Consider the following 10,189-nt stretch of genomic DNA (forward strand, 5'->3'; position numbering starts at 1 on the left):
AAACAGTTGTAGATAGGGTAATGTGAAGGCTTTGCTGAAGATCTTGAGTACTTTCTCTTAATGTCATTCTCCCTTTGCCAGGAACAGAGATCTTTGTAGTAGTAGATTCTGTGCTGTGCTTCAAGTGTCTAGAAGCTCTGAATATGTTGAAATAGCAGTAGATCAAACTCCTTTTCAAGGCTGAATTTTCTAAACATGTATCTAATGTCCTTATGTATTCCAGACTGACACTGAGGAGACGAAAAGACGTGTAATGATGCTCAACTAAATCGTAGTACTGTTTTAGCTGATGATCTGTTCTCGATTGTGGGGTAGATGATCTGTTCTGTACATCCAAATTTTTTGTTTGTTTGTTTTTCCACCAGGCATGTTTTGAATTATGTCCTAGCACACACTAATCCATAGTTGTATCATCATTTTTTTGATTACTGAAAAGTACCGAGTTCCATAATTTCTCCAATATGCTTATTATCCTTCTGTTAACTGAAGATCTTTATAGCTACTTGGTGTCTCATTCTCTTCTTTAGCTTTTTTACACTTATGCCAGTACCTCTCTTCACCATGATACTCATCTGTAGGTAGAGGGAACGAAAATGGAACCAGTGCCCAAGAGACCCAAGTCAGACATCTATCCAACATTAGTTTAAATTAGAGGAAAATTACCCGTTTTGCTTTTGCTGCACTATATCAATTGTTTGAAGTGGTCTAGCACAATCAAAAGAATTTTTTGTGTATATTTCAGTCACTGCTTGTCTCTTTTTTTTTTTTTAAACAAGTAATCTACCTCTAAGTTGATTTATGTCTGTTCACAAAAGCTATAAACACTGCAAATTGTTACAGAGTTAGAAGTATGACCATTGATGACTACAAAATGTATTCAGTTAGAATTCAGTTAGTAATTTCTTCCTCTGCATTAATAATGTGATGTGTTTGTCCACTATGTAAATGTTTAGAAGTGATCAGTCATTTTTATTTTCTTCATGGAGCTAGCACTGATGTTTTCTTTCTATAAGGGTCTTCCACAACTGAAGATGAACCCAGGTACCTTAACCACTTTGACTTACGGGACACCCACCGTGTAGTGTCTTCTGTAGATAATGCTGATGTGTCTGGCTGTACAAAACACAAGAGCTAATCAGGGGAATATAGTTTTTATTGTTAAACAGATTCCTATAAAGATTAAATGGAATGTTAAAGTGAAAAGTGATACGAGTGTAGACATATGAACATAATAGTATCACTTGCTAATCAGTAAAGCATTAAACAAATGAGCCTTACTGTACTCAGTTTATATTTGTATTTAATAAAAACTTGCTGTGTCCAATCCAGATTATGCTGCCAGTAAGTGTGGAGGTGGGGCAGTAGTTGAGTTCTGCTGAGGTGGAGCTGGAGAGGGGAGAAGGAGCAGCTGCCAGCATAGCCAATCAGATGGGGCATAGTTCCTGGGGAAAAGTGGCAGAAATGGTGAGAACTGGAGTTAACTGCTGACTGCATTTGAGAGACTGCTTTACTGATCCAGACTAAAATAAACTGTTTCCAACATCCCAGCGGTCATAAAACACTGTGTTTGTTAAACCACAAACAAGCCTCCCTATGGACAGATGGCAGGGTGGGGAAGCTGAGGTTACCCATCGGAAAAGATACAGAGCTCACTCATTATGGTAGAATGTGTACCCAGGATCACATACAAAATTTTAGAAACTTGTTGGGACCTTCCCTTCTTGCCTAAGGATGTCTCCTCCTCCCTTCTTGCAGTAAGAGCATTTTCTTACCTGATGCTTTTCTTTAATTTCAGCATTAGTGCCCTGATCCCATCTCTCTTCTCCCTCCTGTCCACTCCTGTGGCTCCTTTTTTTCTCCTTAACTTCTCATTCTTCTGGTCTTCCTCACAAATACATGTTTTTAATCTCTCCAGACTTAGGCAAATCCAAGTCGTCCATCATGAACTGTTATGCTACAGGGTTTCTTTTATTCCTGTTCTAAGATCATGTCTACATATGTTCTGTGATGTTGGGGAAGTTGTGTTTCTGTCCCAGTGGCTCAAGCATTAGCTTCTTTGCCTGTGACAGACAGGCATCTACTTGGCTATAATTTAAAAGAAAAAAAGAAAAAATATAAGATAGTAGTTTCCTCTCTTTGGGAAGCTGATTCCTGTCTGGGGTTTTACTGCAAGAAGCTGAGCATTTTCAAAGGCCAATATTGTTATCTTAGATGTTCTAGGTTTACCACATTTTTTTCTTTGTGCCCTTCTTAACATCTCACTCCAAAGGGAGCTGTGGTCCATTGCTTCCCTAAGAAAGAGTTGTTTCCATTTTCCCTGTGGCCTTGTCGAGGAGAGTAAGTTAGGAAACTATTGAACTGAATTGGGAAAAAGGCAGTTAAGGAGCATTAGGTCAGTGATAAATATTGCTGTGATTTCTGCACTAGTTCAGTCACATCTTGTTCACAGGTGGTGGGCTTTGGGGTTGGGACTCCACAAGCTTAAGCAGAAGAGGGATGTGATCCCCTTGCTTGGCTTCTATGTCCAGGTCCAACAAGGTGAGGTAAAGTAGGGGGTATATATTGGTCCAAGCTTACTGTCTATTTCCTTTTTAAATTAGAATAGGGAGAATCTTTTACCACCTGACAAAACCTTTAATAATTGACATTTAGGTAGATAGGTTTGTCATCTTTGTACCTGGAAGCAGAAGTCACTGCCCACAGACATCCAGTAAGTGCTAATAAAAATGAGCTGTTATGTGTAAAGTCTGTGAATATTTCTTAATCATTACATAATCTATAGTCTTTAAATGCCATTTTCCTGCCTTGTTTAGTTTTTTTGTGGGTCTCAGATGAGCTATTAGTGAATACATTTAACTGCTTTACAGTGGGTCTCAGAATTATGCCTATTCAGCAGCAAGTAGTAACTGGTTCAACATGAGCTGTTTCTTATATAAACATACAAAAAGCCTGACCCAGACTAAATCAATTTAAAAAAGAAAAACATTAGAGCTGTGTTTCCTGTTACATGCTTATATCCGTCTTTGGTTGCTTATGATCTTACTGTATTATTGACCAACCGTTGTATTCTACACCACCTGCCGAAAGGTTCAGATGGGATAGCAAAGTTGTTTTCAGAAGGGGGAAGCAATTAAAATCATAGCCCCTACAGTACATTTCAGCTGGTAAAACAGTGTTTATGCTAGGGATAGAGAAGTCATGAATTTGGCTTACTCTGTTTCCCTGATTTTGTTTGCCACAAGGATTTCAAAAGCTGCAGAATCAAAAAGGCTGCAAAGTTCATACATCGCATGTATGCTCTAAGATTAGGCCAGTTCTGCTGCGGTTTAATTTATTCTCATCCTTCTAGGAAGCTTACAACTGATAAATTGGGGGCATACTTAGGAAAATAGTTGATATGGAAAAGCAGAAATGAGTGCTTATGTAAATGTCTGTATGTATATAATTTATTTGGAAAAAGGCTGTATTTTGATCCTTGTATAAAACTGACAGGATATACTTTCTGAAAGCAATAATCAGCTTAGTCGAAACATCAAGGTATTAATAACTAATCCTTGTATTTTACATGTATTTGTAAAATATGTGTTTCTTGAAATGGGTAGTCTATAGAAACATAACTTGTTTGCTTGGATTTCAAAGATGTATCTAAAGGATCAGAGGAAGAGTTTTGTATTGTATATAGGAGATTGTTAATAGTAGAAACAGAATGAAAATGCAGGTGTTCTGTCAGCATGAAAGTATTAGGCTGTGATATCCCAAAGCAGTACAGACATTACCCAGTCCTTGGGATTTTATAAATTTAATTGGATCAAATAAAAAAAGATCCAATGGACAAATCTTAAATCAGCGATGCAATGCACTAATACGTTCTGTCTGAATAGTACCTCTGTGTATTTTGCTTTTTCTGAAAAAGTGTGCCAAAGAGTTGATTTCATTGAGGTTTCTATTTAAATAAGTAAATTTATGAGGGGAAGAAAGCCATTGTCACAATGGGGAGTTTAAGATTGGCGCATACAGCCAATTCGGTTCACAAGGTCATGGTTGTGCTGAACAAGCCAAAGGAATATAGTGCTAGGTGCAGCTGAGTGCAAGTTCTCAAACTGCTCATTCAACAACGAATGAAAAATATTCTTTACTGTGAAGCAGAGGAGAGAAGAATTCATTATGCAGGTGAAATTACTATCATATTCTGTATTTTATATACTTACACAGATTTCATAAAATATGTAATTTGGTGCTTTATTTTTAGTAATATTTCTCAAAACATATATTCCAATATTTACTTGCATTAGACAAAGTATGTAAAGAGACACTGGGTCATAGAATAATCTACTGTGTTGGGTTTTTAAAACAAAAAAAACAACAAAAAAAACCCCCCAAAACCATGAAAACTGCATTCATACTGACGAAATAATGCCTAGAAAGAATAATAAAAGACACAGTTGTTGTGGTTAGATCTCTGTATGTGGAAAGTTGACAAACACATTCTTGAGTTTTAAGAAACCACATTTAATTTTGAAATACCACTACTGACATAACAGATTTTCAGTGTATTTCTGCAAAGCATTTCAGAAAGTCATAGGGCTACTGAATGCCATCACACTGCCTCACCAGGAATGACTTGATCAAAACGGCTTTCCTGCCATTTACATGTGTCTCTGGATAGACACAATTAATTACTTAATTTTCCTCATTGCTAGCATACTCCATTGGTGGCAATGGCAACAGTATTAGCAGTTTCAGCTGTGTTTGGATTTGGGCAGCACTGGGATTGCACTTTGAAATAGGTTGCATACCTGTACTTACAGATTGCCTGCAGTGCGTGCATCACAGGTTGAGACATGCTGCTTTAATCCTTATTTATTTTTAGATTGTTAGCATCAATTAATTAAATTAATTAAACAATTAATCAGTTAAACAAATTGCAGAATTACTGTGTTCTCTGTGGAAATAGCAGTTACATACTAAATAATGACTCTGGCATAAGACAACAACCTAGAATGGAACAGTAGATTGGATGGCATGTGCAAATAAGAAGCTTAAGCTTCAACTCAGATGTAGGAAATCAATAAAAATAGACTACAATTTGATGTGATCACAGATTCAAAGCAGAAAAAAATAAGATCCCCTTGCCACCTTTACTGGCTTTTTTGAAAAACAGTGATAAGTTCATTTGTGCAATTTCATTAGAATATCAAATGAGCAGTGCACATAAAGCTATATTGTTCCCAGTATAGAAGGGGCAAGATAATTTTTTTGAAGATTTACTAGTGCTCGTTAGCAGAAGACAAATGGTAGTAGGAGACGACTCTGATACTGGTCACTGGTAAAACCGAATGGTCTTAAGCAGCCTCCGCTCTCAGCTGTTGACAGTTTTATTGAAGTTCAGTGCGACTGTTTCCCAAGCTCAGCTCAAGATACAAATACTTCATAAAATCTAATGTAGTAGAATTTAGCAGGATCCACAAGTAATGTGGTTCACTCAGAAATTCTTTTTTTCTCACTTCTCAGAAGAATTTTAATAACAAAGTGCTGTACTGAAATTCCATGTTAAACAGATTGGTTTCCCATCATCTTGGAATGTTCTTTTAAATTTTTATTCTTTGACGAGTTTGAACGGTAGAACAATTGTCTCACAATAAAGTTTTTCATAATACTGATACGTAGCTGTTCTTTTTGAGGATTTCAGTGTGACATCCTTTATCTGTTCAGTAGGTATGAGGTAGTCCTGCTTCCCCATAAGGCTGCTCATTGGGACCTGACTGTAAGTGCAGTGAAGCCAGTGGATTGATCTCATATCAACTTTGGTGGATCTGGATACATTTTGGAATATATTTATTTGCATATTTCCCATTGAATTCCATAGGGAAGAGGCAGCTGGATACTTCTGAAGATCTGGACTTAGAATAATGCTTAGAAGTAGTTAAAGAATGGCAAAATCAATACCATAGTTTTCTTAATTTTTATCTTAATGAATATCCAATTGGTCGGATTTTTACTTTTGTTGCTGATTTTTTTCTTTTACATTACAGGAGAGCACTGAATCTGGGAATACTTCGAGACCCTGGATCAGAGGTTGAAGACAGACAATATCAAATAGATCTTCAATCTATAAACATTGGTACTGCTCATTGGAATCAGTTGAAACCAGAGAAGGAAAACGGAAAAGGAGGGGTTTTGACAGAAAGTGAAAGAAATTCTCAAAATCCAGCACTTGAATGGAACATGGCCAGTAGGTAGGAAGGCTTTTTTAACTTACTCAAGAATTACATAGCACAAACACTGCAGATATCATTCACTGTATATCTGAATCAAATAATTCTGTAATGGTTTTGCTTTGCATTACAAGCATGTTTTCATGAAGTTTTGGGTTATATATTTGAAATGCATATTAATATTATTGTTACACTGTAGTTACTGTCCAGTTATTGTGTGCCTTTGGTGCCATTATAAGCTCTTTTCTGAGTGGCTTACTGTGGGTTCATAAAAATAACTCCAGGGCTCAGACTTTAGCCTCTCAGTCTACAAGCAATGGGAGGTTTTGGTTTTGCTTTTTTTAATTTTACTTTATTTTAAACTTATTTCTTTTGTATTTTTACAAAGCTTGAGTAAAACCAGCTTAGACATTTCTGTTAGGGGAGGATAAACTAGGACATTTCCTATTGGTTCTGAACTGGTTTTTGCACTCCTGTAACTAAAACCAGATGAATATTGATAAATGAGATATTTCAACTGAGTCTCCCTTACTGTGTATTGTGTGACACACGCAAGCAAAGCCCTGCCCTCTAGTTAAACAGGGTTGAAAGATAAAGGCATGCATACACTTGCGTGGTATTTGAAATTTTAAAGTTTTCAAATATAGAATAGGGGTTTTTTAATTGGTAATTTATGAAAATTTTAAAATTTTATTTTAGTTTTAATATACTTTTTATACTTAAAAACTCATACAGGTGGTTTAAAGCTAAATTTTTATAGACTGTGTAGCAGTCAGTTCTCTTTTCAAAGTGACAGAAATAAGGTCTGATGGCCAAGAGAAAGCTTTCAAAAGTAATTCTGTGGATTTAGACGCATTTCTGCTGGAAGATGCCTGTTTGCCCACACATTTATTTATTTTCATTTAAAAGTCCTTTACATCTAATTCATGCAAAAACAATCCAATTTTTATGAAACGCCTGCATAATTTTGTGGTTTCTAAGATAAGATTCCGATCTGAATTGAGGCATGAATTCCTGAAAGTGGTATAGAAAACCAGGCAGAATCTTACGGAAAGAGAAAAATTGAATTATTGCTGGTTAAATTTAAAAAAAAAGGGGGAGGTTAGAGGACTCTCTGAGATTTTTCTGAAAGTGAGGCAAGCTGTAACAAAAGTAGCTACATGAGGATGGCACACTGGCTGAGCTTTCTAAGTGATAGATTGATGAAAGACCAAGAGAGCAAATAAGCTCACTCTGTAGGCGTGCCTGCAGGAAGAGGATGTGATGAAGAATAAATTCCAGTTTATCGCTGAAAAATAGAGGGCAGGAAAAGTAGACCTAACCAAAGTAATGATAAAACCACAAGGAGTGACAGGAGTACAGATAAAAAAATTAAACACTGTAATAGTATCTGTTCTTCATTTATGAGATCATCTGGTTCTTTCCTGTCTTCATGATTTTTTATTTTAAACTATCATAATTCCATAGACATTTTTTCTTTTAAATTCTTAACCTTGAAAAAATATGTATGACCTTCTAGTTGGGCCTTCATGTTGGGCAAGTTGCCCATCAAGTTCATTCTCACCAAACAACATGGGGCCGCTGGTATTTCTTGAAAGATAAGATGACACTGATCTCCAAAGGACTTCTGGTCAATTTGCAAGTTAAACTAACATAGCAAAACCAGCCACTGGGGAACTGGCTTTCCTTATACTCCCCATTGGTGACTGAAATCATATTACCAGCACACTTTGGTCTGAGCTTTATGGTTATAGATTTGAATAGGAGATTTGGTGGGGTTCCTGTAAAGCTATTAAGGTAAGAGTAAGGGAAGCGGCTATTACAGATAATCCAAGTTCTCTTTTTTTTTTTTTTTTTTAATAACTGCTTGGGTATTCTTTTCCTTAGCAGAAATTTATTTCCAAAATAAAATTTTATTAGAATATATTTGACAAATAAGTATGTTTGTTTTGAAATTGCTTTTGAATGAATCTTCTGCTTGGGTTTTAATTTAGATCAGTTGTAACTAAATACATTAACTTTTCCTTTCTAGTATGAAATACAGTATTTGAATTCCGGCTTGAATTTGTTTAAAGAGAACGTTGGTGTGTTTTCTTGTCCTTTTGGCTTGAAATTTTACACATTTACTACAGTTCTGTTTCAGGATGTTTGCATTTTTGCTTTTTAGTTGGCAGTCCATTTTGCTGCATCTGGGTTTATTTTATGATCTGTGGAAATTGTGTGCTGAGAACTGAAAGAACCTGCATTGAACTCTGCCATCCGCTGAGATATTTCCAGCATGCACCAAAAGGGTGGCTGCATGGTGTTTTACAGGGTGCTTAGCATTTTCAGGGTGAAGTTTATCTTAAGATTTCCTGCAACTACCACAGAAGCTTTATTCTTTGACCTATTTGTGTTACTGTTTTCTTTTTTAGTCCTTTAAGTTTCTTAGACATGTTTAACCTGGAACATAATGAATGATTTTTACTGAGTTATTTTAGGGTTCATTTCTTTGTTTAGCTTTAATATACTTCTGTTTGTTTTCACTTGTTGTTTAGACCCAGTGTTCTGGTTTATTAGGTTCACTGGGTTTTAACATTCTTTTCTGAGATCAGTTTCCCTCATTTTTTTTTAATTCTTAGGTGCTATATGGTGCGGTATATCTATATCCAAATATTTCATAGTTACTTTACAGAAAACTTCAGCAGATACCAGCCATTCATTTTCCATTGCCATTTCTAAAAGCATTACTGTATCTTTTTAAGATTAATTAAATAGTTGTACAAATTCTGAAATAGATTATATTGTAATTTAGTCTACTGGGTTGAAGTTTGTTCTTGTTTTAAAAATTTGCATGAAGACCAAATCACTCTAAATATAAGTTCTATGGATACTATACAAACAAATATTTGAAAGCTTTTGACATAATTTATCATTTAAATGCTTTAATAGTAAATCCTTCAAATTTTCCCGCCGTTTTTTCTAGAGTTCAATATTTCTAGTACTTAGTATGTCATGGGTTTGATTTTTTTTTAAACTTTCACATTGTAATTTGGAAAGCAAGCAGTCTTGCTTTGAGACTTAGTTTTGAATGTTTCAAGGTGTTTAGTGTAAAATTCTTCAAGAGGGGCTATTGTGAAGTGCTGGTGTGATGCCCCCTGTGCCGCCGCAGGTCACCCCAAGAAGAATGGGGGAACTGGAGCACTCTGGTAGGGTGGGTGTCCTCTTTTGGAAAAAAACATCCAAATGCTGTGCTGTACTGAGGATCAGGGATCATAACTCTTCCCATTATGAAATGTTTATACATCACTGTAGACGTTTCAAAAAGCTCCCTAATGGTGTAATATATAAAAAGAATACTGGAAACAGTCAGACAGTTCTAATAAGGTTATGTACAAATGAAACCTGTCCACATTTATTCCCTTTACCAAACAGCATGTGGGGAACTGGGAGTACTTAACCAAAAGAAGTTTTCTTGATTGAAAACTGCTTTTTCAGCTTGCAGATCTCCTCCTCCCTCTCCCTCCTCTCAATGGAAAAAACAACAGCCCTGAAGGAAATAAAGAAATATATCCTCTCTTGAGGCCTCGCCCCCGTCCCTGTGCAATCTTTCTACAGCTCCCAGCAGCAACTTCTGCTTCCTGCAGCCTGAATAAACTCTGTTTAAAAAAAAAAAAAAAATTAATCGAGCTTAAAAGCATTACTTCTCTGTGTGGTAATGAATTGAGTGTGGCAATATACTGCATTACAGTTTTGTCCTTGGCATACCACCATCTGGAACAGCTCTCTGCGGTTCTCATTGAGTATGTCAGGGAGCCAATGATCTGTTGTACAAAACTGAACAAAATACCACTCTTGCTTTGCAAGGATCCTCAGAAAGGTTTCCTACAGATTTTTCTTTGAATAGTTTTCATTTTCATGCTTTTTTTTTTTTTTGAAAGTTGAAGTGCAGTTTGCCAAGTTCTAACAAAGACGACCAGAAAAAAGGGACCAGT

The 10,189-nt window shown here is 36.1% G+C and overlaps 1 protein-coding gene across 1 annotated transcript in view; it reads left to right on the forward strand.

Moving 5' to 3' along the window:
- VPS13B (vacuolar protein sorting 13 homolog B) overlaps positions 1-10,189 on the forward strand; it is a 482,902-nt gene that overhangs the window by 308,023 nt on the left and 164,690 nt on the right. The window contains exon 30 of the mRNA XM_035893844.1: positions 6,033-6,236. Within this exon, the coding sequence (XP_035749737.1) occupies positions 6,033-6,236 (204 nt within the window). The remainder of the gene's footprint in view (positions 1-6,032; positions 6,237-10,189) is intronic.

This window comes from Egretta garzetta, unplaced genomic scaffold, assembly GCF_000687185.1.
Source record: "Egretta garzetta isolate BGI_Z169 unplaced genomic scaffold, ASM68718v1 scaffold154, whole genome shotgun sequence".
Lineage (NCBI taxonomy): Eukaryota > Metazoa > Chordata > Aves > Pelecaniformes > Ardeidae > Egretta > Egretta garzetta.